The 21394-nt window shown below is 52.0% G+C and overlaps 9 protein-coding genes across 9 annotated transcripts; 4 read left to right on the top strand and 5 right to left on the bottom strand.

Moving 5' to 3' along the window:
* Positions 1–368: 368 nt before the first annotated feature.
* Positions 369–5674, bottom strand: IWZ02DRAFT_195794 (phospholipase D1). Its single transcript, XM_066762498.1, has 2 exons — positions 513–5674; positions 369–470 (listed from the first exon to the last, which is right to left on the bottom strand). Exons 1-2 carry the CDS (start codon positions 5546–5548, stop codon positions 464–466), a joined length of 5043 nt encoding a protein of 1680 aa, XP_066624229.1. The 5' UTR covers positions 5549–5674; the 3' UTR covers positions 369–463.
* Positions 5675–5730: 56 nt separating this feature from the next.
* On the top strand, positions 5731–6780 carry IWZ02DRAFT_474116 (Alpha/Beta hydrolase protein; the record flags this gene model as incomplete). The annotated part of the gene is made up of 2 exons (XM_066768991.1): positions 5731–6094; positions 6140–6780. Exons 1-2 carry the CDS (start codon positions 5752–5754, stop codon positions 6778–6780), a joined length of 984 nt encoding a protein of 327 aa, XP_066624230.1. The 5' UTR covers positions 5731–5751.
* IWZ02DRAFT_195861 (NAD binding domain of 6-phosphogluconate dehydrogenase-domain-containing protein) lies at positions 6693–8311 on the bottom strand. Its single transcript, XM_066762502.1, has 3 exons — positions 7898–8311; positions 7362–7840; positions 6693–7318 (listed from the first exon to the last, which is right to left on the bottom strand). Exons 1-3 carry the CDS (start codon positions 8148–8150, stop codon positions 6785–6787), a joined length of 1266 nt encoding a protein of 421 aa, XP_066624231.1. The 5' UTR covers positions 8151–8311; the 3' UTR covers positions 6693–6784.
* Position 8312: 1 nt separating this feature from the next.
* Positions 8313–9675, top strand: IWZ02DRAFT_195802 (fructose-bisphosphate aldolase). The gene has a single exon (XM_066762499.1). It carries the CDS (start codon positions 8474–8476, stop codon positions 9374–9376), a length of 903 nt encoding a protein of 300 aa, XP_066624232.1. The 5' UTR covers positions 8313–8473; the 3' UTR covers positions 9377–9675.
* Positions 9676–10502: 827 nt separating this feature from the next.
* On the bottom strand, positions 10503–11338 carry IWZ02DRAFT_468362 (Snf7-domain-containing protein; the record flags this gene model as incomplete). Its single annotated transcript, XM_066768626.1, has 4 exons — positions 10503–10585; positions 10638–10846; positions 10893–11103; positions 11155–11338. 4 exons carry the CDS (start codon positions 11336–11338, stop codon positions 10503–10505), a joined length of 687 nt encoding a protein of 228 aa, XP_066624233.1.
* Positions 11339–11679: 341 nt separating this feature from the next.
* Positions 11680–12151, top strand: IWZ02DRAFT_497662 (CST complex subunit Ten1; the record flags this gene model as incomplete). The annotated part of the gene is made up of 2 exons (XM_066770192.1): positions 11680–11805; positions 11848–12151. The coding sequence occupies exons 1-2, from the start codon at positions 11693–11695 to the stop codon at positions 12149–12151; spliced, it is 417 nt and encodes a 138-aa protein (XP_066624234.1). The 5' UTR covers positions 11680–11692.
* On the bottom strand, positions 12010–13281 carry IWZ02DRAFT_195835 (phosphotyrosine protein phosphatase I superfamily). Its single transcript, XM_066762501.1, has 3 exons — positions 13043–13281; positions 12770–12930; positions 12010–12728 (listed from the first exon to the last, which is right to left on the bottom strand). Exons 2-3 carry the CDS (start codon positions 12822–12824, stop codon positions 12241–12243), a joined length of 543 nt encoding a protein of 180 aa, XP_066624235.1. The 5' UTR covers positions 12825–12930; positions 13043–13281; the 3' UTR covers positions 12010–12240.
* Positions 13282–14309: 1028 nt separating this feature from the next.
* IWZ02DRAFT_431255 (chitin synthase I) lies at positions 14310–17269 on the top strand (the record flags this gene model as incomplete). Its single annotated transcript, XM_066766152.1, has 4 exons — positions 14310–14477; positions 14520–15344; positions 15388–17205; positions 17255–17269. 4 exons carry the CDS (start codon positions 14310–14312, stop codon positions 17267–17269), a joined length of 2826 nt encoding a protein of 941 aa, XP_066624236.1.
* Positions 17270–17481: 212 nt separating this feature from the next.
* On the bottom strand, positions 17482–21381 carry IWZ02DRAFT_195986 (pathway-specific nitrogen regulator). Its single transcript, XM_066762504.1, has 5 exons — positions 20644–21381; positions 20458–20601; positions 19169–20414; positions 18641–19125; positions 17482–18594 (listed from the first exon to the last, which is right to left on the bottom strand). The coding sequence occupies exons 1-5, from the start codon at positions 21095–21097 to the stop codon at positions 17633–17635; spliced, it is 3291 nt and encodes a 1096-aa protein (XP_066624237.1). The 5' UTR covers positions 21098–21381; the 3' UTR covers positions 17482–17632.
* Between the last annotated feature and the right edge of the window lie 13 nt (positions 21382–21394).

A 21394-nucleotide genomic window follows, 5' to 3' on the forward strand; every position in this document is an offset into this window, starting at 1 on the left:
GGCTGGTAAGCTTGGCTGCTGGGACATGCTAACGGAAGACCTTGAGAATGTAAGTTGGCTGGTTTGGACGATGAGGACGAGTTCGACAGATGTGGTGAACGAGCGACGCGTCGACAATCAGGCGACAGGTCGGTATCCGCTTTTTGTGACCTGCCGACAATTGAGACCCTGTCCAGTGCTACGAAATCATGGATGCTCCCTTGACGACACAAATAATGAATGTTCTCTAGACACGGTAAGAACGTATTGTTTCCAAAAAATAAAAGCTCCCTAGACACGCGAGAGTACTGTTCCCGATGAATGCTTCTAGACGACACGGAGAGTACTGTTCCAGATGAATGCTTCTAGACGACACGGAGAGTACTGTTACCGATGAATGCTCCTGGACGACATTGTTTGACAGACGACATTGTTTGACAGACGACACTTATTTTGATAATACCCGAATTAATTAATAGAAACGTCAAATACTACAACAGTTAGCAAGATCCACAAGAGGACAAAGGACTTACTAAATCTCCAAGGGGGCAATCTGATCGACGGCATAAAGCCAACCACCAGCGGCCTCCTCCTTCTCAAGCCAGTCATAGGGCCAGGCGACGAGGTGGCCCTGGACTAGCTCGAGGAGGGTCTCGGCATCCCCCTTGGCCAACAAGGCCCCATCATCCCCCGCCTGAAAGGCCTTGAGGGAGCCGCGGGTGGGGGCGCGCTTGCGGCGGCGCTGGGAGGCGGTAGGTTTGGGGGGGTCGGGGGGGACATTTGTGGAGGAGGAGGAGGGGTTTGGTCTGGGAGAGTGAGGTTTTTCGTCGACGGGCTGGGAGGTGGCGGTGGAGGGCTTGCTGGCGGAGTCGGGGTCGACGTCGAGGTGGAGATGGTCGTGAATCTTCTCGCCGACCTTTTCGCCGACGGTGCCAATGGTTTTGCCGGCCTCGTGGGCCTTGCGGTTGATGGTGGTAGCGGTGCCGGGAGGGCCGCCCTCCTTTGGATTTTTGGCGTCGTGGCGGGTGTAGACGGTGCCCATGCTCTTGGCGAAGCGTTCCTCAAAGGCCGTGTACTCGCGGTACTCCTTCCAGGTGCGGACCTCGTTGTCGGGCATGCAGCGAAAGACTTGGCGGTAAATCTTGGTGTTGTTCTCGGCGACGGTGTGCCAGGTATCGATATAAAAAGAATCGTTGATGGGGTCAGCCATGCAGTCGATGGTGACGACGGGCCTCCGCATGGTGGCGAGGAGGGCATTGATAATCTCATTCCCCTTGGCGGTAAAGGCGTGGGCGACGGGAGGACCGCCAATGTCGGTGTCGTCCTGGACGGGAAGGGCGGGCAGCTGGGAAAGCTGGGTGAGACCAAGCTCGCGAGTATTCATACGAGGGAGGGAAGAGGGGGGCAAGCCGTCGTAGTCCATGTTGGCACTGCTGGCACTGGCACTGGTGCGGCGATTGCTGGAAGGAGGACGATCGCGAGGTTTGAGAAGGCTGTTTTTCCGGCGGGTCGGAGACGACACCAAAACTTCGTGCCCACGAATGTCAACCGTAGAATCTCTTCCTCGGGTCAAACCTCGAGCGGACGCTTCCAGCATGTGGTCGACACCCTCGCCACGCAAATCTCTTTCTCGCTCCATCTTGGAAAGGGTCGATTCTGGGGAGACGGGACGAGATTCCATTTCGACGTCGTGGTTGAAAGAGTGACCTGCCTCTTCCCTCGCTATCAACTCCTCCTCAGCTCGATACTTGTTTTCAATCAATTGCTGTTCGATGGTGGGATTACTCTCCGCAGTCGATGGCCGGGACAAATCAGACTGATACACCTCCGACTGAGCATCTTCAACAATACAGTCCACATCAAGACCGAGATGTTCCCTCATCAGACGCATCCTCAAAGAATGAGCAAACTTGCTGACTTTATAAGGCTTGCCACCCATCATGGAATCAATCATGTCGTAATCCCGAACAATGGCAGCAACTTCGGAATCTCGGAAACCCAACATGGAGCGTTCGTTGATATTGGCCGACCCAATAATGACAACTCGATCATCCACAATCATACACTTGGCATGAATGTAGAGTTGTTCGGTCGTCAAAGCCTTGTTTGGACCGATGCGACCCCAAGATCGAAGAGAATAAAACTCGACATAGTCGGCAGGGTCGATTCCGGCAGACCTCAACCTCCCAAAGAGAGAGGATTCTCCTCGACAGATGCTGCGGTATTGGGACTGCATAATCAGACGGACACTGGTTCCATCCTGACTGTCGACAGTACTCTGAAAGCCGGGCATGAGGGGAATGATGATGATGGCCCGCCAAGTCTCTCCATCCCGATGAGCACGCTTGATTCGTTCCACCAAAGCGTCATTAATTTTGTTGACAATCTTCTTTCCGTCCATTTCGCAAGAACTGACGAAAAATTGATTCTCAATGTAGACAAAATGATCGCTGGCTTGAATGCTCTTGACGTAGGCATTCATGATGCTGCATTCGACTCGATCAGGTGTCCCCAAAGACCACCGACTTGCCGAACGCAACATTTGAATCTCGCAAGTCCCATCCAATCCCAAAGCCTTCAAATCGGCAGGATTAAAGTCGGGAGGTGGGAGGAGATATGGGGTCGGACGAGAAGGTGGTTTGTCTCTTCTCAAATAATTCCACCTCTGAACAAAATGTCTAGTCAGGTCCCTGGCAGGTTGACCAACAATTTGCATGCCGATATCGTGCCATGGCATTCGGGGAACCTTTTCTCGGTCGTACATTTCCTCATACGGCTTGTCCAAGGCATAAAAGTCGTGGACTCGAGGGTTGGAATAATCCTTGCCTGGCCACATTTGACAGTGATCAGCATCTTTTGGAAGATGATTGTCCAATTCAAAACCAGTCAACTTGTCGTCGTTCAACACATGCTTCGGGGTATCCCATCTACCAAAGCAAAGATCGACACCTCCACAAAAGGCAACGGTATGGTCGACGATGCAAATTTTTTCGTGATGGGCCCAGAAGAATTGATTCTTCTTGAATTGGTTTGGCGAGCGTTGAAAAAATATGTTGGGATGCAAATCGAGAAGAGACTCCTTGGTATACCCCGAGTCGATGGGAATGGCCGATTCAACATTGCGATAAACAATGACAAAAATCTTGACACCTTCTTGAGCCTTGCGTTGGAGTAGACGGTCCAATCTCCACTTTTGACTAATGGCAGGAGGTCTTCTCAAATACAACTCAGGACTCAACCACCAGTCGTGAATGTAGACAACATCCCTGGCCATGCTGATAGCTCGAGAGACATTCCACATGTAATCCCTAGCGTCGACCAACCATTGAGCCCAGACATTGTACCTGACTGGAGCAAAGCTGTCGAATCGATGAGGTTTTGACCATTCGGTTTGAGAAATCATGAACTTGATCGAGTCTTGAAACTGAATCATCTGCCTCTCATTCTTGGCAAGCAGTTTCAACCTCCTCTCCGAATTGACGAGACGAAGTTGATGGGCTTTGGGATGGGCAGCAGAAGTCTTTGCTTTGCTAGCCATTTCACGAGCTCCCTTTTTTTCGTCAATATGAAAGTCGGGATCCACCAGAAAAACATCATAAATGTTCATCTCCTCCGGGGAATCGACACAACAAATGTAGCTGTGCCTGACGAGGAACCATTTTGGTAGATGTTTTGGGTGATTGAAAAAGGTCGGATTCCATCCACGTTGATTGGCGGCCTTTGTTGATTGAATCATCATGAATCCTTCTTTTCCGTGATAACCCCCCTCTTGTGCAAGACGAACCCCCAAGGCAGACAATTCCAAAAATTTGCAAAGTCTGTTGGAGTCGGGACGAAAAATGACAAACGTAATGAGTTGTTGAAGATATTGTTCCAACTTTTTTCGTTGCCTCTCCTGATATGTATCCTTTCGAGCCGGATTTGGAGTAGGAGGGACTTGTCCGAAAAAGCTACCAGTCCTCGCCGTCATCTCTCCAACAATCCCCGGAGTTTCTGGGCTTCCAATGCTGGACCTTCGAGTATGTCGAGATGATCGACGATTGTGTTTTTTCAAATTTGGACGTTCTCCCCCACTGGCTTCTCCATCGGTCACGGCACCAGGAGGAATATCCTCATCTTCATCCTCTTGATCATCCTCCATCAAACCACGCATTCCACGAACATACGGAAGAACACTCCTTGGAAAGCGAGGAAGTTGACTTCGATGAACCGAATCCTCTCCCCTGAATCGAACATATTTCTCCTTGGTAATGGCCGTCTTGTATTTGAGATGCAGATTGGCGAAATCACGGACCGTCCGGTGAATGACCCACTTCATACGTGTCATGCCGCTGCCATATTCCAATTCGATCCGGAAGCTGTAATGACGGTCTCCAGCCTTGTCGCTAATTTTCGAACTGTCGGTAATTCGAACCTTGAGCTGTTCCATCAAAATCGGAACCCGTTTATGACCATGTTCATCCCGTTGAAACATGCTGGCAAGAAACAAAGCTGCAGGTGCACCGGCAAGGAGCTCCGCAACCAACTCGGCCGACTTGGCATGATCAATCCGATTCTCTTCCTTCCTCTGCTTCCCAAGCATTTTCAATCCTTGTTTGAGTTGACGCCATTTTTGTGCGCTGATGCTGGTTGTTCTCTCACTTCGTTGCTTCCATGCCGATGGAGAATCCGAACCGTCCATTCGAGTGGCAATTCCAGTAAAACGCCTGAGATGACTGGGTCGCCGAGGACCATCAGAGTCATGCGCATCAGGTCTGCGACCCGAAAAGCTTAGTCTTCGACGACCATGTAATCCCCTCCTCCAAGCACTCTCCTTTGCCAGCATGTCTCGACCTTCGTCTTCCGACAAACCCATGCGTTGATTTTCTGGAATGTCGCTCATGGTACCTCGTCGTGCAAAGGGAGGGCGGTAACCTGCAACGGTATTGGGGGTATCTCCAGGAGAATTGTAAAAGGATGCGGCGTGCATATTCTTTGGTGTAGTTGGAGCTGGATCGACTCGTCGTGTCTTCCTTCTCCTTCTGGCAGGTCTTGCAGGACCTTCTCCCGCACTCTCATCATCCGCCTCTCCTTCGCTAATGTCGTCGTACATTGGTTGTGATCTTTCCGACTCCGGAGACAGAGGTCCATTCGGTGTAATTTCCCCAGCAGGTCCATCTCCAATCGTAAACCCACTTATACTCCTGTGGTGGCCTTGCAACGGATTCAAAGCCTTGATTCTATCAATCAATTTCGACCTCTCCTTTGTTCGATTCTCATCATCCTCCTCCAACGAATGTTGACGAGAGTGTGGGTTTGACGCAGGATCTTGGGTGGAATTCCGAGCGAATTGTACGCTTCGACGTCCGGGAGTAAAGTCTCCAGGTTGAAAATCGGTAGGGTCGGCGACTTGGTTGAAGCTGGGTGAAGGTTCGAGGTTGGGTTTGGGTATGTCGGACGTATTCGAGTGAAAGGGGAATTCTCCAACCCGCAGAGTATCCCCAAATCCCTCAGGTTTGGGGGAATTTGATTGCGGACTTGACGACGTGGGAGAAAGGCTAGAGTCGCGGGCCATGTCGCGAGTGGCCATGTTGTTGGCGCCCTGGAGAGGGAAAGGTTTTGAGCGAGGAGGCGGGTCTTGTTTGGGTGAAGCAAGGTTTGGGAGAGGAAACCCCTGGCAAAAGGAGTGGTGGCGTGGCAGAGAGAGGACCGAGATGTTGAGATGACGCGCGCGAGTCCCTGATCAGCCGAGGGGAATCTCCGCAATCCGCCGCACCTCCACCAAACAACAACATGACCCCAAATCCAGTCGAATCCATCAACGAGGACCCAGTGTCGCAATCGACATTTACAATCGCTGGAATCCTCACCACGGTTCACGGTCTAGAGGAACTTCCTCCTCAATCCCCCGTCGCATGCCTATGGCTTCTACACCCACGCAACCAAACCCATCAATGCATGTCTCCAATCGCCGCCCAGGCCATTCGCGCTTGGAATTCTCGAAAATCAGACCAAGGCCTCATTGCAGTCAGCTTCGATCAACGCAATCATGGTTCTCGACAGGTTGATGCCGTTTCCAACGAGGCCTGGCGAAATGGAAACCCCCGACACGCTCAGGACATGTTTTCAATATACCGTAAGTCTACATCCGCTCGCCGCTTGTTGATCCTAACTCGCACAGACGGTACTGCAACCGATACTTCGCTACTCCTGTCGTACCTCCCCGCCTACATCTCCCTCACCCCTAATCAACATTTGGTTCTCGGCATCTCCTTGGGAGGTCATGCAACCTGGCACTGCATCTTGCATGAACCACGCATCTCCACCGCCGTTTCCATCATTGGATGTCCAGACTATACTGCATTGATGCAACAACGAGCGGAAAAATCCAAGTTGCAGACGTGGGGACCCGACTTTATTGGCTCTTCAGACTTCCCCCAAGCCTTGGTTGAAGCGGTTCGTCAATGGGATCCGGCGGGATCTTTGATGCGCCGCTTGTCGAATGCGGAAGCTCCAACACCGATAGAAAAGGAGAGGTTGAGAGGACATTTGTGGGCCAATCTGCAGGGAAAGAGGTTGTTGAACCTTTCTGGTGGTGCAGACAAATTGGTTCCGTATGAGTGCGGTCAAGACTTTTTGACATTTCTCAAAAAAGCCGTTCAGGAAGATCCTCGACTTGCTTTTGAGCTTGAGGATTTGGTTTTTGACGGTGTAGGTCATGAGACGACTCCAAAAATGGCCGAAATCGCCGTCAACTTCATTTGCGACAGCTTGGCCAGCGACAGACCAGTAACTTCTCGAGTCAAGACGTCGAAAATATAGGTAATTACAACAATCCATAATAGTCATCCTTCTTTCTCTTTGCAGTCGCCAAAAGACTCAATGCTTGACTGGCCAGAGGTGTTGGACAATTGACCTTTCTTGCAGCAGAAATGGCATCGGCCAAGTCTTTTCTCACAGCATCAATATCCAACTCTGGCAAGTCCCGAACACCAGCAACCTTTTGTCCAGTCAGGAGAGAAATCATTTCGGCACCACGTTCGCGAAATTGTACGCTTCCACCAGCAGCATTGGCTGCCAAGTCGTGGAATTGGTGAAGATCCAAATTGAGGAAGCGAGCAAAACCAATGGCCTCTGCAGCAGCACAGATCAAGACTCCGCGGAGTAGCTTGAATACCAATTCCACATCTCCCTCGTTGACCACGACATTTTTGACAGGCTCTGGATAGTACAGTCGTACCATGGAAGCATCATCAAGTCGACCCATTCCTTGACCGAGGGCGACGAGATACATGCTCTCTGCAGCAGCGGAAAGAGGAGTTGGAAAATCGGTGAGACGAGCCATGGATGTGATGATGCCCTGCAAAATTAGCAGCCTATCACCCCCTGAACGAATGACTTACAGCATCTTTGAGGATAATGGTGATTGCACTGGCTCCAGGAACAAAATCTTCCTCAATCAACCTCGGAACTCTGTTTTCAAACATCCAACACCAAGTGTCGCTCTTGTTGACGGCTTCATAAGTCTTCCTCGCATCCAATCCCAATCTGGCTGCAAATCCCATGGCTTCGCTGGATAACAAAATTTGAATGGCAGCAAGAACTTGATGTACCATCTTCATGTTGCTTCCAGCTCCAATTCCACCAGGAACATACAAACTCTTGGGATCCGACATTTCTTGAAGTAACCATTTGGCTTTTTCAAGAGCCTCAGGCTCGGCACCGGCCATGATTGTCAATGTACCATTGGCGGCTCTTTGAGTTCCTCCGGATACTGGACAATCGACAAAGAAAATGTCATCTCTCAATTCTTTGGCGACAGACTCGGCATACGATGAAGGAACCGTCGAACAGAGGAGCAGGGTAGCACCATGTGGTAGGGCTACAATGATATCAGTTTACCCGAATAGGCAATTTACTCACGAGTCAGAAAACTTACCCTTTACGGCACCATTTTCTCCAAACAACGCTTCTTGTACTTGATCGGCCGACGCAACCATGACAATGTAGAATGAGGAATCAGCAGCTGAATCGACGAGAGACGACGCAGCAATACCGCCTGCTTCTTGGAATCTCTGCACGCTGGCAGGAAAGACGTCGAAACCTTTGACTCGGTAGCCTTGTTTGACGAGGTTGGTGGCCATTCCGAAGCCCATGGCTCCGAGGCCAACGAAACCAATTTGAGGAGACATGATTGAATGCTACACCATTCCAATTGTTGACAACGACGCGATTTTGTACGGCGACATGTGCGCGGTGTTTTGTCCGAGCACCCCACAGTTGGTCCCCCGCACTTCGGTGACGTTGTGGAGGCGGTCTTCTTTCCGCCGTCCGTTGTCGGCTTTGTTCATTGCCGATCCAACCATTGTTTGTTAACATCCACTCCTCGGACCACTCTCGCCAGAGCTGTGCCTCGTCCTGTTTAGTTCGGGCGAGAGCCCCGCGATCCGCTCGCGCTATAAGCTGCGCTATAAGCTGACTTACCTCACCTCGCCTCACCTCCAATCCACTCGACATGTCTCTCAAACTCCAAACGAACCGCGCGATTCCCCTCCTCGAAGATGCACACACGCGCAAGTATGCCGTCCCCGCCATGTGCTGCTACAACACCGAAGGCATCCTCGCCACAATCCGCGCAGCCGAAGCGAAAAGATCCCCGGCAATGATCCTCCTCTTCCCATGGGCCATCGAATACGCAGGCGGACTCCTCGTCCAACTAGCCGCAACAGCCGCTCGCCAGGCATCCGTCCCCATAACGCTACACCTGGACCACGCTCAGTCGCCCGACATGGTGCGACGGGCGGCCGACATGGCCCACGGCTTCGATAGCATCATGATCGACATGTCGCACTACGAGCGGGCGCGCAATTTGGAGTTGACGCGCGAGTTGGCTGCTTATTGTGCGTCGCGGGGTATCGCGACCGAGGCGGAACCGGGGCGCATCGAGGGTGGCGAGGATGGCATTGAGGATACGGCGGATCTGGAGGCTGTCCTTACCACGCCCGCTGACGCGCTCGATTTTGCCGAAACCGGCATAGACTGGCTGGCGCCCGCGTTTGGCAATGTGCACGGCTCGTACGGACCGCGGGGCATCGTGTTGGAATATGACCGTCTTTCATCAATCCGCGAGGCCGTCGGTGACCGCGTCAAGCTCGTGTTGCATGGTGCGGATCCCATGACGGGCGAACACTTTGGTCGCTGCATCGCGGAGGGTGGCGTTGCAAAGGTCAACATAAACAAGGTGTTGAATGGGCCGTGTACGCAGGTCTGGGCTGAGTGGGCGGGCAAGCGACCTTTGACGGCCGTCATTGAGGAGGCGACGGAGCGGATGCAGACTGCGGTTGAGGGATGTATGGATTTGTTGGGGAGTACAGGAAAGGCGGATAACATGACAGCGAGTGTGCCGGGGAGGCATTAAATAGGTGATGACCATGACGACGAGACGGCCGTAGCATAGCAATTACTCTTGAAGAGATGTTGCCTCGAGCAGAGAATCCCTCCCTCTCACACACGAACACGGTAGACAGACTGCAACTGTGGGCCGAGCGGAACTCGGTGGGAGATTGGTCGTTCGACAGCGCGTTCAAGTGCCGCCCGACCAAACAGACAGAGAAGAAGCTGACCGAGAGGTAGATGAGCGTGTATAGAGGCAGAATAAGTGACTGTTTAACCAGCATGTCCGTAAGAGGGCGTCGTCTTCCGTCTTCCGTTCTTCATCCCCTCCGCTCCTCTTCTTGTCCAGGCAAGTCGACAGATGACAACTGGTGGGCTGAGCAGAGATCAGTGGGGGAGGGGGGCGATAAGGGGCGGAGAATTGGTCGTTAGAAGGCGTAGAGTTGTTGTTCTGGCCGGAATAAATTTATGCTGCTTTGAAAGACAGACGGCAGCAGTAGTAGGGGTTGAGAGTCGGTGTATGACGTGCGGACGGACGCATACGTGCATAAATGCATGCAAGATGCGCTTCGGTGGATATACAGGAGCAGGAGGCAGCTGACAAGTCGGACATTAATGTCGAATGTTGAATGTTAGCCAGATGATAGACGTCAGCGCCGCCTCCTCTTCTCCTGACTGCTTTGAAACTCGCGTCAGTGCCATCCCACAGCACAAGAGGCGGCGGGGGCAGACAGCCTCTTGGGCGGAGAATCAAGCCGCCTTGCCAAATCAGATCATGCGGAGAGGAGAGGAAACAGGGAAATAAAATGTTCGAGTTGAATGAGATTGGGATTGAGGATCGCAATGAACAGATAGAGAAATGGGTAAACCAAGAGAAACAAGTCTATAGCTTACGCACGCACGCCCCAAAAACGAGACAGGACAAACACCAGGGAGACAAAAAGAAAAAAGAAAAGGGAATGATGTAGAGAAGTGAGAAAATAAATAGCTGCAAGAAGAGACCGCCCAGTCTTCCAACTTTCTCCATCCACGCGTCGTATCCCACTGTCCATGCCCGAGTCAAGAGATGTTGGAGGAGAAAAGTGCTCCCTGCTCAGGCGGTCTGGTTGGAGAGACAAAAAAGAGTAGAGAAATCATCTTCGTATAACACATCACATGGCCATTTCAGCCTGCAATTTCCTCAACTCTTCCTCCTCGTCTTCTTCCTCCTGCCTGACTGGCGCCTTTCCACGAACTGTTGTACAAATCAGCAAGAATACGTCTGGATGGATCGAAAAAAAACTCACTCTCTCCCGTTGCAACCTGAGGTAATCTCGACACCTTGTCGTTGATGGGTACGTTGCCAGTTTCGAGCATCTTATTGTCCAACTCCTCCTGCTGCAAGTCGGCCAACTCCTCATCAAGTTCGTCTTCGTCGAGAGCCTGATTGCCCATGGGCTGCCCGATAGCTTCTGATATCTCTTCACCAATAGCATGCTGTTCGCGGAGTTGTTCCCTACAATCATCAGCACCATGAACGGCCTTCTATCCGAATCGCATACATTGTTTGGTCAACCTTGTCAATGGTCAGACCGGCGTGGATTTGCTGCATGGCTGCACCAGCATTCTTCATGGCATCCAACGTCTCCTTGTTAATGTTTGCCGTCTCGATACTGTAGATTTCGCGTTCGAGGGTCATAATCTGCGACGAAGTCTGGTCGAGCGAGTGTTCGAACTGCTTCTTGCGTCGGAGGGCTGCCTTGGCCACTGTTCCTCGTCAGCACCCAAATCGTTGTACGTGCTGTTTGAGGTGATGGGTCTCACCATTCTTGTTTGTGCTCACGTTTTTCCGTGCTATGGCGTCTTGCTCATCAATCTGGTGTTGCAGGTGCTTCTCCCGCTTCGACAGCATCTCCAACTGCCCGCGCAACTGCAAAATGGCATTCTTGGGCGCATCCTTCTTCTTGGTCGCGCCACCGCCGAACCATCCGAGGCCCCAACCAGACATGTTGATACGTTCTCAGAGCAGAAGAGGATATCGAGAGGAAGAGACGTCGTCGTCGTCGATGTGGGGTTTGCGGGCGTGACTGCGGCGGGCGTCCGTCAGCCGAGGGAGGAAGAAAGTCGGAGGGTCGATAGAGGGTTTATTGAGGAAGAGGTCGAGGCGACGGACGAGCGAGTCGAGATTGAGATGCGTGGGTCAGTCGCTGCAAGGTGGTGTGGGTTATCGGGCGGTCATGTTGGCGAAGCACAAGGAACCAGCCCGGTGAGTGCATCACAGGTGGCACGTGCGCCCGAGCCTCAGCCCAGGTCGGTCTCCGGCCCTACGCCGGCTTGTTGCAGTGTTTACCTCTACACCACCATGTCGTCGCGAAAAGCGGGCACCAATCTATGGGGTCCTCCAGCCAGCCAGCTGATTTTACTTTCAGACTTGAGGTCGATGGATAAGGGCACCAAGGTGCGCTTTTTGGGATGGTAAGTTGACGCCTCAACTTTTGAGCTATGCTAACCTCGCAGTGTCGAGAGATACGACGTCAAGAAAGGAATCCTCACTCTGAACCACTCGTACCCTACCATTCTACCCCCAATCTCTGCGTACGTGCAGGTTGATCACGTCCTCGAGTCGGCCCATGCGACGGATTTGCAGACGGGAGCTTGGGTCAATATTGTGGGATACGTGGGAGCAAAGGGTCGGGATGCTGTCCAAGTTCAGGCCATTATGATGTGGGCGGCTGGAGAACTCAAGCTGGACGAGTATGAACAGGCGGTCAATGCGAGAAAAGTATGCGACATTGTAGGCCTTCACCAGACTCAACAATAATCTAGTCTATTCTCAATCCAGACCAGCAGTAATCCAGTCTAATCTAGTCCATCTCAATGTTGTCCAAGACCAAAAGTCTCCTCCGGGTATCATTCCTCCTCCAAGTATTTCAAAAAATTCTCCGAAAACCTCTTGACCTGAACGTATGCCTTCTCAAACCCATCATTACCACCGTAATAGGGATCCCGCACAACTTCACCCTGCTTACTCTTCCTCCCTTCTCCAGCAAAGGCACCAAACAGCATGACCTTGCCCATGTTTCCCACCTCGGTCTCTTTGCCTTGCCTCTTGAGCTCTTTTTCCCTTCGCTCTCTCAACTCCTCCAAATCCTCGAGATTCTCCTTGTCCATGGCGAAAATGTAGTCAAAGACGTGAAAGTCGTCGGGATAGGCAAACTTGCGTGCTCGATGGGTGTAATTTGTAATGCCGTGAGCGTTGAGGGTGGAGAGGGTGCGAGAATCGGGACGTGAGCCGACATGGTAGGCACCTGTACCGCAAGAGTCGATTTGTGCAATGAGAGGATGAGGTGGGTGTTGAGTCAGGCTGCGAAAGACTCCTTCTGCCATGGTTGAGCGGCCTGAGATGTTAGCAGGGAAAGGCATCTTCGGAGAGACGTACAAATATTGCCGAGGCAGACGAAGAGGATCGAGACGGGCTGCTTGTCTGTCGCCATGATTCTGTACCGAGTTGTAGAGGTGAGAGGTTTTGGAATGACGTCGGGAGAAATGTGGGTGTCCCTCGGGCACGGAGATCACAACGGGGTCCACCTTGAGTGGCTGCTGTGGCGCAGTCCTGTCAACGAGGTATTCTCCAACAATTCGCGTACACACAAACGGACACGGGAGCAACTTCAAACGCCTTGGTCAATTGCCCGTGCGACATGTCGCTTACCAGTTGTGTTGACGGGTAAATGGTTAAGCATGTCAAGTCACCCTGTTTGAAGTTGCGGGACGAAAAAGACGGCTTTCCTGGCTGCAGGTGCGTAAGCGGAGCGGCTCGAATGGGCGTTGAGCCGTGGCTGTGAGTTGAATTGTGGAGAGAGGGCGCAGCAATGGACGACTACATTTGCGTCATGGCAACAGTTTCAGTCTTGAAAAAGACGTAATCGTATGGGCGATTGACAAGGCTTTGCTCGTTGAGTTGCTTGGGTCATCCCAACATCGAGAATACAAAAGTTGCTGCCTGTTCCATGGAGTGGTCCAAATTTAGCAGCAGTCAGCAGTCGTCAGGTCAGGCGAGAGAGATGGTGTTGATCGTGTTATTAGTCCTGCAGACATGTGGAAATCATCTGGCGGAGGCGATGATGTGCATGCGGAGGATCGTTCGGCCCGGCACACCGATATTTCAAGACAGCACTTTGTCGAAAGCAAAGTAGAGTGGAGATGAGGCAAAATCATCGGTGATGCCGTCGAAGTACTTGACGGTTGAACGCCACAGGTGATGAGGCTGTGCCCGAATCCTGGAGAGACCCTGAGGTCAAGGAGCAGCCGGCGGTACGTGAGCTGACAAGATTGTGAGGGTTACGACTTGCGGAGACGGCGGTGAAGAAATTGTAGAGATGCGAAAATGAAATTGGATGGTCGGTTCCTGAATTACATCATGGTTGCCCCGACAAGGAGAGGCACAGCAGTGGGTGGGTGGCAGTGAATTCACAGTTTCAGATCCCCCGCCCACCACAACAGCCTCTACCTTCGACCACTCGTTGACGGCACAACATAGTCGACTCATTTTATGCTTGCTGCGAACCTTTTTCTCCTGCCGTCCACATCTATTACCTGTCACCACCTCTGTCACCGTCTCTACGACCGTCTATCACCGTCTATCGCCGTCGGTCACCCACCGTCCTCTTCACCCCGGCACAACCAATCTGAAACTATTCAGTCGATCCCACCGCCCAAACTCAATCTGTGAGGTCGTGCCAACACTCGCTGATCCCTACCTGGCCTCACCTCCTTGCTCATCTCCGCCAGAGCTGCTCATTCGCCAACATGTACAACCGCCTTGGTAAAACACCCCATCCCTAGTCGCAGTAGCCGCCTCGCTAGCTCCCAACATTCCGCTCCATTAGAAGCTGGTTACAACCCCAGCCAGCTAACAAGATTCAGGCCCCGCGGCAAACCGTCAGGACGAAGACGAGGAATACGGCTACAACGACAACATGGACCCTCACAGAAGAGGACCTGGTGTCCATCGAACTCCTTCGCCTGGCCATCCACTACAAACCTACCAGCTTCAAGACAATCCATACTCGGCACCTCTCGAGATTCCCATGGGTCCAGGTCCTGGTCCAGGAACTCCAGGTGATCGTTTGCAAGGCCAGCCAACGGTGAGTCGGCCAAACATTTGCAAGAATGTCGCTAATTGATAGTTTTCCGTCGAAAATATCCAAAATACCTACGGCCACAACGAGGCATACGAGGCAGACCACAGATACTCGCCCGCGGCTTACGGAGTCCATGACTACGCTCTCAACCCCTCGGCGCATCATGACGCGTACGGAAATACGGCCTACAATCCGACCATGGGAGGTGACGATGCACAATATTACCAGGACGAGGCGGACAATAGACCCATGTTACAGCCGCAAAACTCCTACGGCCACAATCCAGCAGGCGCGCTGAGTCCCAGCGTTGAGAGTGCGGGAGGTTATTTTGACGACATGCCAAAACCTACCCCTAGCCCTGCGCCGATTCGTAGATGGAAGACGGTCAAGGAGGTACAGCTGTTTAATGGCAACCTCGTCCTCGACTGTCCCATTCCTCCACGTCTCCTCAATCAAGTCCCCCATGCTCAACCCCCCGAGCGCGACGAATTCACACATATGCGATACTCGGCTGCAACTTGCGATCCGTCCGAATTCTATCAGGAACGCTTCACCCTTCGTCAGCGTCTCTTTGCAAAGCCCCGTCATACCGAACTCTTCATCGTCATCACAATGTACAACGAGGAGGATGAGCTGTTTGCGCGTACCATGATTGGAGTCATCAAAAATATCGAATTCATGAATTCGAGGACAAACAGCAAGACCTGGGGTAAGGATGCTTGGAAAAAGATTGTCGTCTGTGTGGTGGCCGATGGTCGTGCCAAGATCAACCCCAGAACGAGGGCTGTTTTGGCTGGTATGGGTGTTTACCAAGACGGAATCGCCAAACAGACGGTCAACGGAAAAGACGTGACGGCCCACATTTACGAGGTATGTCTCTCCTTTCCTCAATCAATCATCACTAACAAGTCAGTACACCACGCAAATGTCTCTCGAAATCAAAAAGGGAGTCGTCAACGTCAAAAAAGGCAACACACCCATCCAGATGCTCTTCTGCTTGAAGGAAAAGAATCAGAAAAAAATCAACTCCCACAGATGGTTCTTTCAAGCATTTGGCAGCGTCTTGGATCCCAACATTTGCGTCTTGATTGATGCAGGAACGAAACCTGGAAAAGACTCCATCTATCAACTCTGGAAGGCCTTTGATTTGGAACCCATGTGTGCCGGCGCTTGTGGTGAAATCAAGGCTTTGCTGGCCCATGGAAAGAAATTGTTAAATCCTCTGGTTGCCACTCAAAACTTCGAGTACAAGATGAGCAACATTCTGGACAAACCTCTCGAGTCGGCCTTTGGTTTCATCTCGGTCCTTCCTGGTGCCTTTTCTGCCTACCGCTACGTGGCTCTTCAAAACGACAAGACTGGCAGTGGTCCACTAGAGAAATATTTTGCTGGCGAAAAGATGCATGGCGCCAATGCTGGCATCTTCACAGCCAACATGTATCTCGCCGAAGATCGTATCCTCTGTTTCGAATTGGTTGCCAAACGCAACTGTCATTGGATTTTGCAATACGTCAAGTCTGCCAATGGCGAAACTGACGTTCCCACTGAGATGGCCGACTTCATCATGCAGCGTCGTCGTTGGCTCAATGGTTCCTTCTTTGCAGCCATTTACGCCATTGCTCATGGCCTTCAAATCTTTCGAAGTGACCACTCTTTCCTTCGCAAGATGATGTTCCTGGTCGAATTCACCTACCAATCAATCAACATGATTTTTGCCTGGTTTGCTCTCGGCAACTTCTTCCTCGTCTTCCGCATCCTCACCCAGTCCCTCGGCAACAAGGACTTGCTTGGAACTGTTGGCAACATTTTGGCTGCTGTCTTTGAGTGGGCTTACATTGCCATCGTCATCACCTGTTTCGTCCTGGCTCTTGGTAATCGTCCTCAAGGTTCCAACAAGCTGTACATGACCATGGTGTACTTTTGGGCGTTGATCATGGCATACCTCATGTTTGCCACCATCTACATCACCGTCATATCGGTGCAGAAAGAGGCCAAGGATGGTTTCTCGGTTGCCAAGCTCTTCACCAACACCGTCTTCTTCACCCTCATCGTTTCCATGGCGTCAACGTACTTGCTGTACTTTGTGGCATCCTTCATCTTCCTGGATCCATGGCACATGTTTACGTCGTTTTTCCAATACCTCCTCATGACGCCGACGTACATCAACATCCTCAACGTCTATGCGTTTTGCAACACGCACGACATTACGTGGGGAACCAAAGGAGACGACAAGCCGGAGAAGCTGCCTTCGGTCACCACCAAGCCGGGCGGAAAGGTCGACGTTGCGGCCCCAACCGATGACCACGACCTCAACACTCAGTACGAACAGGAACTCCGCGTCTTCGCAACCAAGTACGTCGAGCCGAAAAAGACACCATCCGCCGCCGACAAGCAGGAGGACTACTACAAGGGTTTCCGTTCCGTCGTCGTTCTCGTCTGGATGTTTTGCAACCTTGCTCTCTGCGCCGTCGTCCTCGTCACAGCAGGCACAGACGCCAGTCTCAGCACGGGCGGCTCCGACTCGTCTTCCTCGTCCAGCGGCAACCAGAAGCGTCAGACCGACTCGGGCAGCAGCGGTAGCGGCAGCGGCCACAGTTCGAGTTCGAGCGGTTCGGGCGAGAGCGAAAAGACGAAGCGCGCCAAGATTTACATGGATGTCGTGCTGTGGAGTGTGGCTGGTTTGAGCGCGTTCCGCTTTACGGGCGCCGTGTGGTTCTTGATTGTTAGGATGGTGAGTTTTTCCCCGACACCTTGTCGTGGCTTTACTGACTTGTCGCCAGTTCCGTGGTGTCTAATTCGTACACAAAAGACGAGAGAGACATGCGTCGAGTCAGCACGTGCTGAGATTGCATATTAGATTCCGTTTCTTTCTTTCCGTTGATGACTTCCCCTTTTCTTTCTTGACACGCAGCGCTTGTATGATTGATTTGTCCAAGGTGGGCGACTAAACGAACGAATGGACGGATGGTGGACTGTTTGGCTTTGCTTTGCCCTTCTGTGTACTGCTTCCTTGATGAGTTGGTTAGGCGGATGGAACGATTGTTTTTTTTTTTTCAATGTAGTGTATATTAACCGAATCGAAGCACGCACACTGCCATTCTATTGTATACACAGTCCGTTGAATCACACGACAAACATACCACATACCCATCAACTCGTCAACCCCCTCCACCATCATCACCACCCCTCCCATCGCCATCGCCTTCGACTTTGACGGCAATGCCCATCACATTTCCCGTCACACTCCCCCTATCATTCACTCTCCCCTTGTCTCCCCTTTCTCTCTTCGCACTCGCACTCGCAGCTACACCTTCATCTGCCTCTGCGTCTCCATCCGCATCAGCACTGGCCGTCGCCGCAGCAGAAGCATCAAACCAATCCATTCCGCCCACTGCCCCTCCCACTCCCCCGCCCACTCCACCAAGCATATCCGGCAACGGCAAATACTGAATCCACGGCAGCGCGCCAAAACTCGCCAACGCCGCCGGATCACTGCTCGCTCCACTCGTAGAACCGCCAAAACCAATGCCTAGGGCGCTCATGTCAATGTCTTGGCTTTCGATCATGAGCGAGTCGCCAAAGTAGTAGGAGCCGGGTCCTGCCCCGGCAGTTGGAGAGCTAGCTGCGCGGTGATGTTGATGATGTTGATGCGACGACGAGGACGGAGGACGCTGGTGCGATTGGGAGTGGGAAAAGACGTGGTGCGCCGGATGCGGATGCGGGTGATGATGGGCATGGGCCGAGGGCGAGACGTGAGTCTGAGCAGCCGTACTACGCGGGGGCGAGGTGGCAGAAAAAGGTGAGTGCAGGTTGAGCAAGAGATCTGCATCCGAGACTAGCGGGGTGGGCTGGTCGTCCAGATTGTGGTGAAAGGGCGATGGAGCAGATGGATGGCGGTTTGACGGCGGCGGATGTAAGCCTGGCGGTGGAGGACTGAACATGGCGTGCCGAGGAGGTAGGGGAGATGGCATCATGCGTTGTTGCTGACCATGTGCCATGACGGATGAAATGGATACGCCCATGTCTTGTGAACGGCGGTGTTCGCGATTTTCAGTTGGATACAAGACGGCGAGACTTGTGCTGGGCGAATTCATGGTTCCCGTTAGAGACCAACCGATTGCTTCACAATAGTCAGCCAATGAATTCAATTTACAGGTCAAACTCACCCTGCCCTGCGTCCATTGGTGAAGCAGAAAAATAGGCTGAACTATTATGAGGCTCCATCTCTTTTTCTCCAGTCGGAGCAACATATGCTCCCCATGACAATTTCCGTCGCCAACCAGGAGTGTTGAAAGATGGTTCAGGCCGGGGAACCTCTAAAGCAGACTCCATTTCCTCCCTCGTATACAACAGAGGATCCACAACTCCCTTGGCTTTTTGATCGAGAACGGTCAGGATATATTTGGTACCAGCCCAATACTGCTCCAACGATTGAAGTGCCCGATAACATCGTTGATAATTTGCATTGGCTGCACTGGCCAAGAGAGAATGCCTCATTTGCTTGTCCGCATCCTTCTTGCGAGATCCATTATATTCCGGCGGAGAATCATCTTCCAACGGAGGCGATGCATGTCTGGAATGAGGATTCGACGAAGCCGATTGCAGCGCACTCTCTTTTAAAAAAGCACAAGCAGCAATGTAAATGGGTTGACTAACCAGTTAGCAACGAAAGATTTTAGAACCGTGGATTTTACCTTGTAAAAGGATTCCCGAATCCTGCCCTGTTGACGTCGGCCAACTCAGCAAAAGCCAAAATGTCGGCAATGGTTTTGGCAGATGACATGCTGAGTTCATGACTGTTGGGCAACAGTTGCTGAATTTCCCCCTCAAACGTCTTGAGTAAAGTCGGCTCGTGCAAAAGAACAATCAGCGTGTGGAACCAAAAATGGAGCAGTATAAAGTTTGTGCCCTGTCCGGTACGGAGGTAATGCTGAAAGTTCATGACGCTAAAATGTAGTCGAGGGGAAAGATTCTGGTAAATTTCAGTCAACAAGCTTTCCATCGATCCAAGCTGTTTGATGACTTCTGGAGTGACGTGTGACACTGCCTTAATGTCGTTGAGAATGTCCGTCACTCGTCCGTAGAGATGAATGACTCGAATCAGAGCAGGTAGAGGTAGTGGATCTCCGGTCGATCGATCCATCGTGTCCAAAGATGGAAAAGCCAATTCAATGTCTTTATCCCTAATCGAAACGGGTCGTCCAGTACCAGATGAGACGACTCGATCGAGAAAAAAGACTGACCAAAAAGTGTCGACCCTCTCTCGTTCTACAGCCCGTAATTCCTCAATGGCCTGCAAGTCTTTAGGAGTTTCGGGAGAAGCGCCGGTGGTCTCACATTCAGGAATTTTGCGACCCCTCTTGACAGATACGCTGGCGGGTGTTTGACCGACTCGACCTTCGTATTTGAGTCCTTGCAATGTTTGCATTCCCAAATCTTGAGCCATTCGAATGGCAATTCCAAGATACATCCACAAACCAGAGTCGCGGCTGGCCCCAAACTCGTCATAGGCCAACAGTAATGCAGCCTGCACGACAGCAATGCTAGGACAGGCAAAAGTGTCTGCAATTGCCGACTTGGCCCTCTGAGCAAAAGCTTGGCCCCTTTCCGACGGTGCACATTCTCCCTCGGCGTCAGGACGAGCCCTTGTCAATAATGGATCGTTGGAAAATCTGGAAGCAAGAGCGCAGACTGCATCTACGAGAATGGCGTCGACTTGTTTTTCTTCAAGATCTCGCATGAAGCGCTCCTCTTGCAAAAAAGGAAAGTTGCAGCCGAGATGCCTGAAAAAGGTTTTGCAGAGTTGTGTGATCAATGGAGGAGGAGGGACGGAAGAAGTGTCGTACATGGGGATTTCTGCAGGAGAAACGCTATCGGTCGATTGCTGGGGGGTTGCGCGGCCTAGAGATGAAGCCGTGGGTGGTGGAGGTGACGACAATCCTACCAGGTTAGTATTTGACGACACCTTGTCAATCAAACTCACCATCTGTAGATGTACCCGTGGCGCTATGTTGTTTTCCCTTGACCTTGACAACCATTTGTTTGAATCCCGGCATGATGGCGGTGGGACCAAAGTAGCGAAAATATGGCATGCGATTGCGAATGCTGAGGCTCAAAGCATGTCGACCTAACCTGTTAGCCATTGATTCACCAATTTGGTCATTCATACTTGAACTTTGACTCCCATCTTCAGGACTTGGGTCTTGAACTTGGTCCAAATTTGGATCAATGTTGCAAGCTTGTGGCACATTCCTGACGGGTGGCTGCGGGGCGGTAGGCTGCATGGCAGACGCGGTAGACTCGGTAGACTGCGTAGACTGCGTAGACTGCGTAGACTTCGCGGTAGACTCGATAGAGGTAGACACGGGCTTGGGGAAACGTTTCGGAGCTGGCCTGGCGTCGGTATCTCCAGAATCTGGCCCATAACCGCCACAGCTATGATTGTTCTTGAGACAAGTTTCGCACGAAGGACGTTCACCTGAACAGCGGGTTTTGCGACGACGACATGTCAGGCAGGCCGAGTTGATTCTTCGACGCTTTGCATAGGGACCGTCGGTGTTTGTGACGAAACGGATGGCCTTTGGTTGCGGGAGGGGAGAATTTGAAAAAGTATCGTGATCCATGGTGGTGGGGTAGTTGACCGACGAGCATGGGACGCAATCCTGGGAGCGCACTCCCTTGCTGATGTGCGAGATGGATGGGAGAGGACAATGAGAAATTGAGAGGAGCCCAGTCTGGTGGACCTATGACCACGCGCGCACGGCGGACCGGGCGGCGCAGACTAGGAGGATGGAAAATGCCGTTCGTGTCGACGATGGGGTTGCAACAGTGACGAATGGCCAAACGACAGAGTCATTGTGTGCGCATCAAGGCCGAAAGCAGAAGAGTGAGTAGCATGTCGGTCGAGAGCGGTGCGGTGG

This window comes from Phyllosticta citriasiana, assembly GCF_038021145.1.
Source record: "Phyllosticta citriasiana strain CBS 120426 chromosome Unknown IWZ02scaffold_4, whole genome shotgun sequence".
In the NCBI taxonomy this organism is placed as follows: Eukaryota; Fungi; Ascomycota; class Dothideomycetes; order Botryosphaeriales; family Phyllostictaceae; genus Phyllosticta; species Phyllosticta citriasiana.

Coding starts and splice junctions, on each gene's coding strand:
- IWZ02DRAFT_195802 (XM_066762499.1), top strand. CDS start 8,474: ATGTCTCTCAAACTCCAAACGAACCGCGCGATTCCCCTCCTCGAAGAT.
- IWZ02DRAFT_195794 (XM_066762498.1), bottom strand. CDS start 5,548: ATGGCCACTCGCGACATGGCCCGCGACTCTAGCCTTTCTCCCACGTCG.
- IWZ02DRAFT_195986 (XM_066762504.1), bottom strand. CDS start 21,097: ATGGATCACGATACTTTTTCAAATTCTCCCCTCCCGCAACCAAAGGCC. Junction 20,415..20,457: donor CACGGGTACATCTACAGATG/GTGAGTTTGATT, acceptor CTAACCTGGTAG/GATTGTCGTCACCTCCACCA. Junction 19,126..19,168: donor TTCGGGAATCCTTTTACAAG/GTAAAATCCACG, acceptor CTAACTGGTTAG/TCAACCCATTTACATTGCTG.
- IWZ02DRAFT_195835 (XM_066762501.1), bottom strand. CDS start 12,824: ATGGCGACAGACAAGCAGCCCGTCTCGATCCTCTTCGTCTGCCTCGGC. Junction 12,729..12,769: donor CGTCTGCCTCGGCAATATTT/GTACGTCTCTCC, acceptor CTAACATCTCAG/GCCGCTCAACCATGGCAGAA.
- IWZ02DRAFT_195861 (XM_066762502.1), bottom strand. CDS start 8,150: ATGTCTCCTCAAATTGGTTTCGTTGGCCTCGGAGCCATGGGCTTCGGA. Junction 7,841..7,897: donor AGAAAATGGTGCCGTAAAGG/GTAAGTTTTCTG, acceptor ATATCATTGTAG/CCCTACCACATGGTGCTACC. Junction 7,319..7,361: donor CCATTATCCTCAAAGATGCT/GTAAGTCATTCG, acceptor CTAATTTTGCAG/GGCATCATCACATCCATGGC.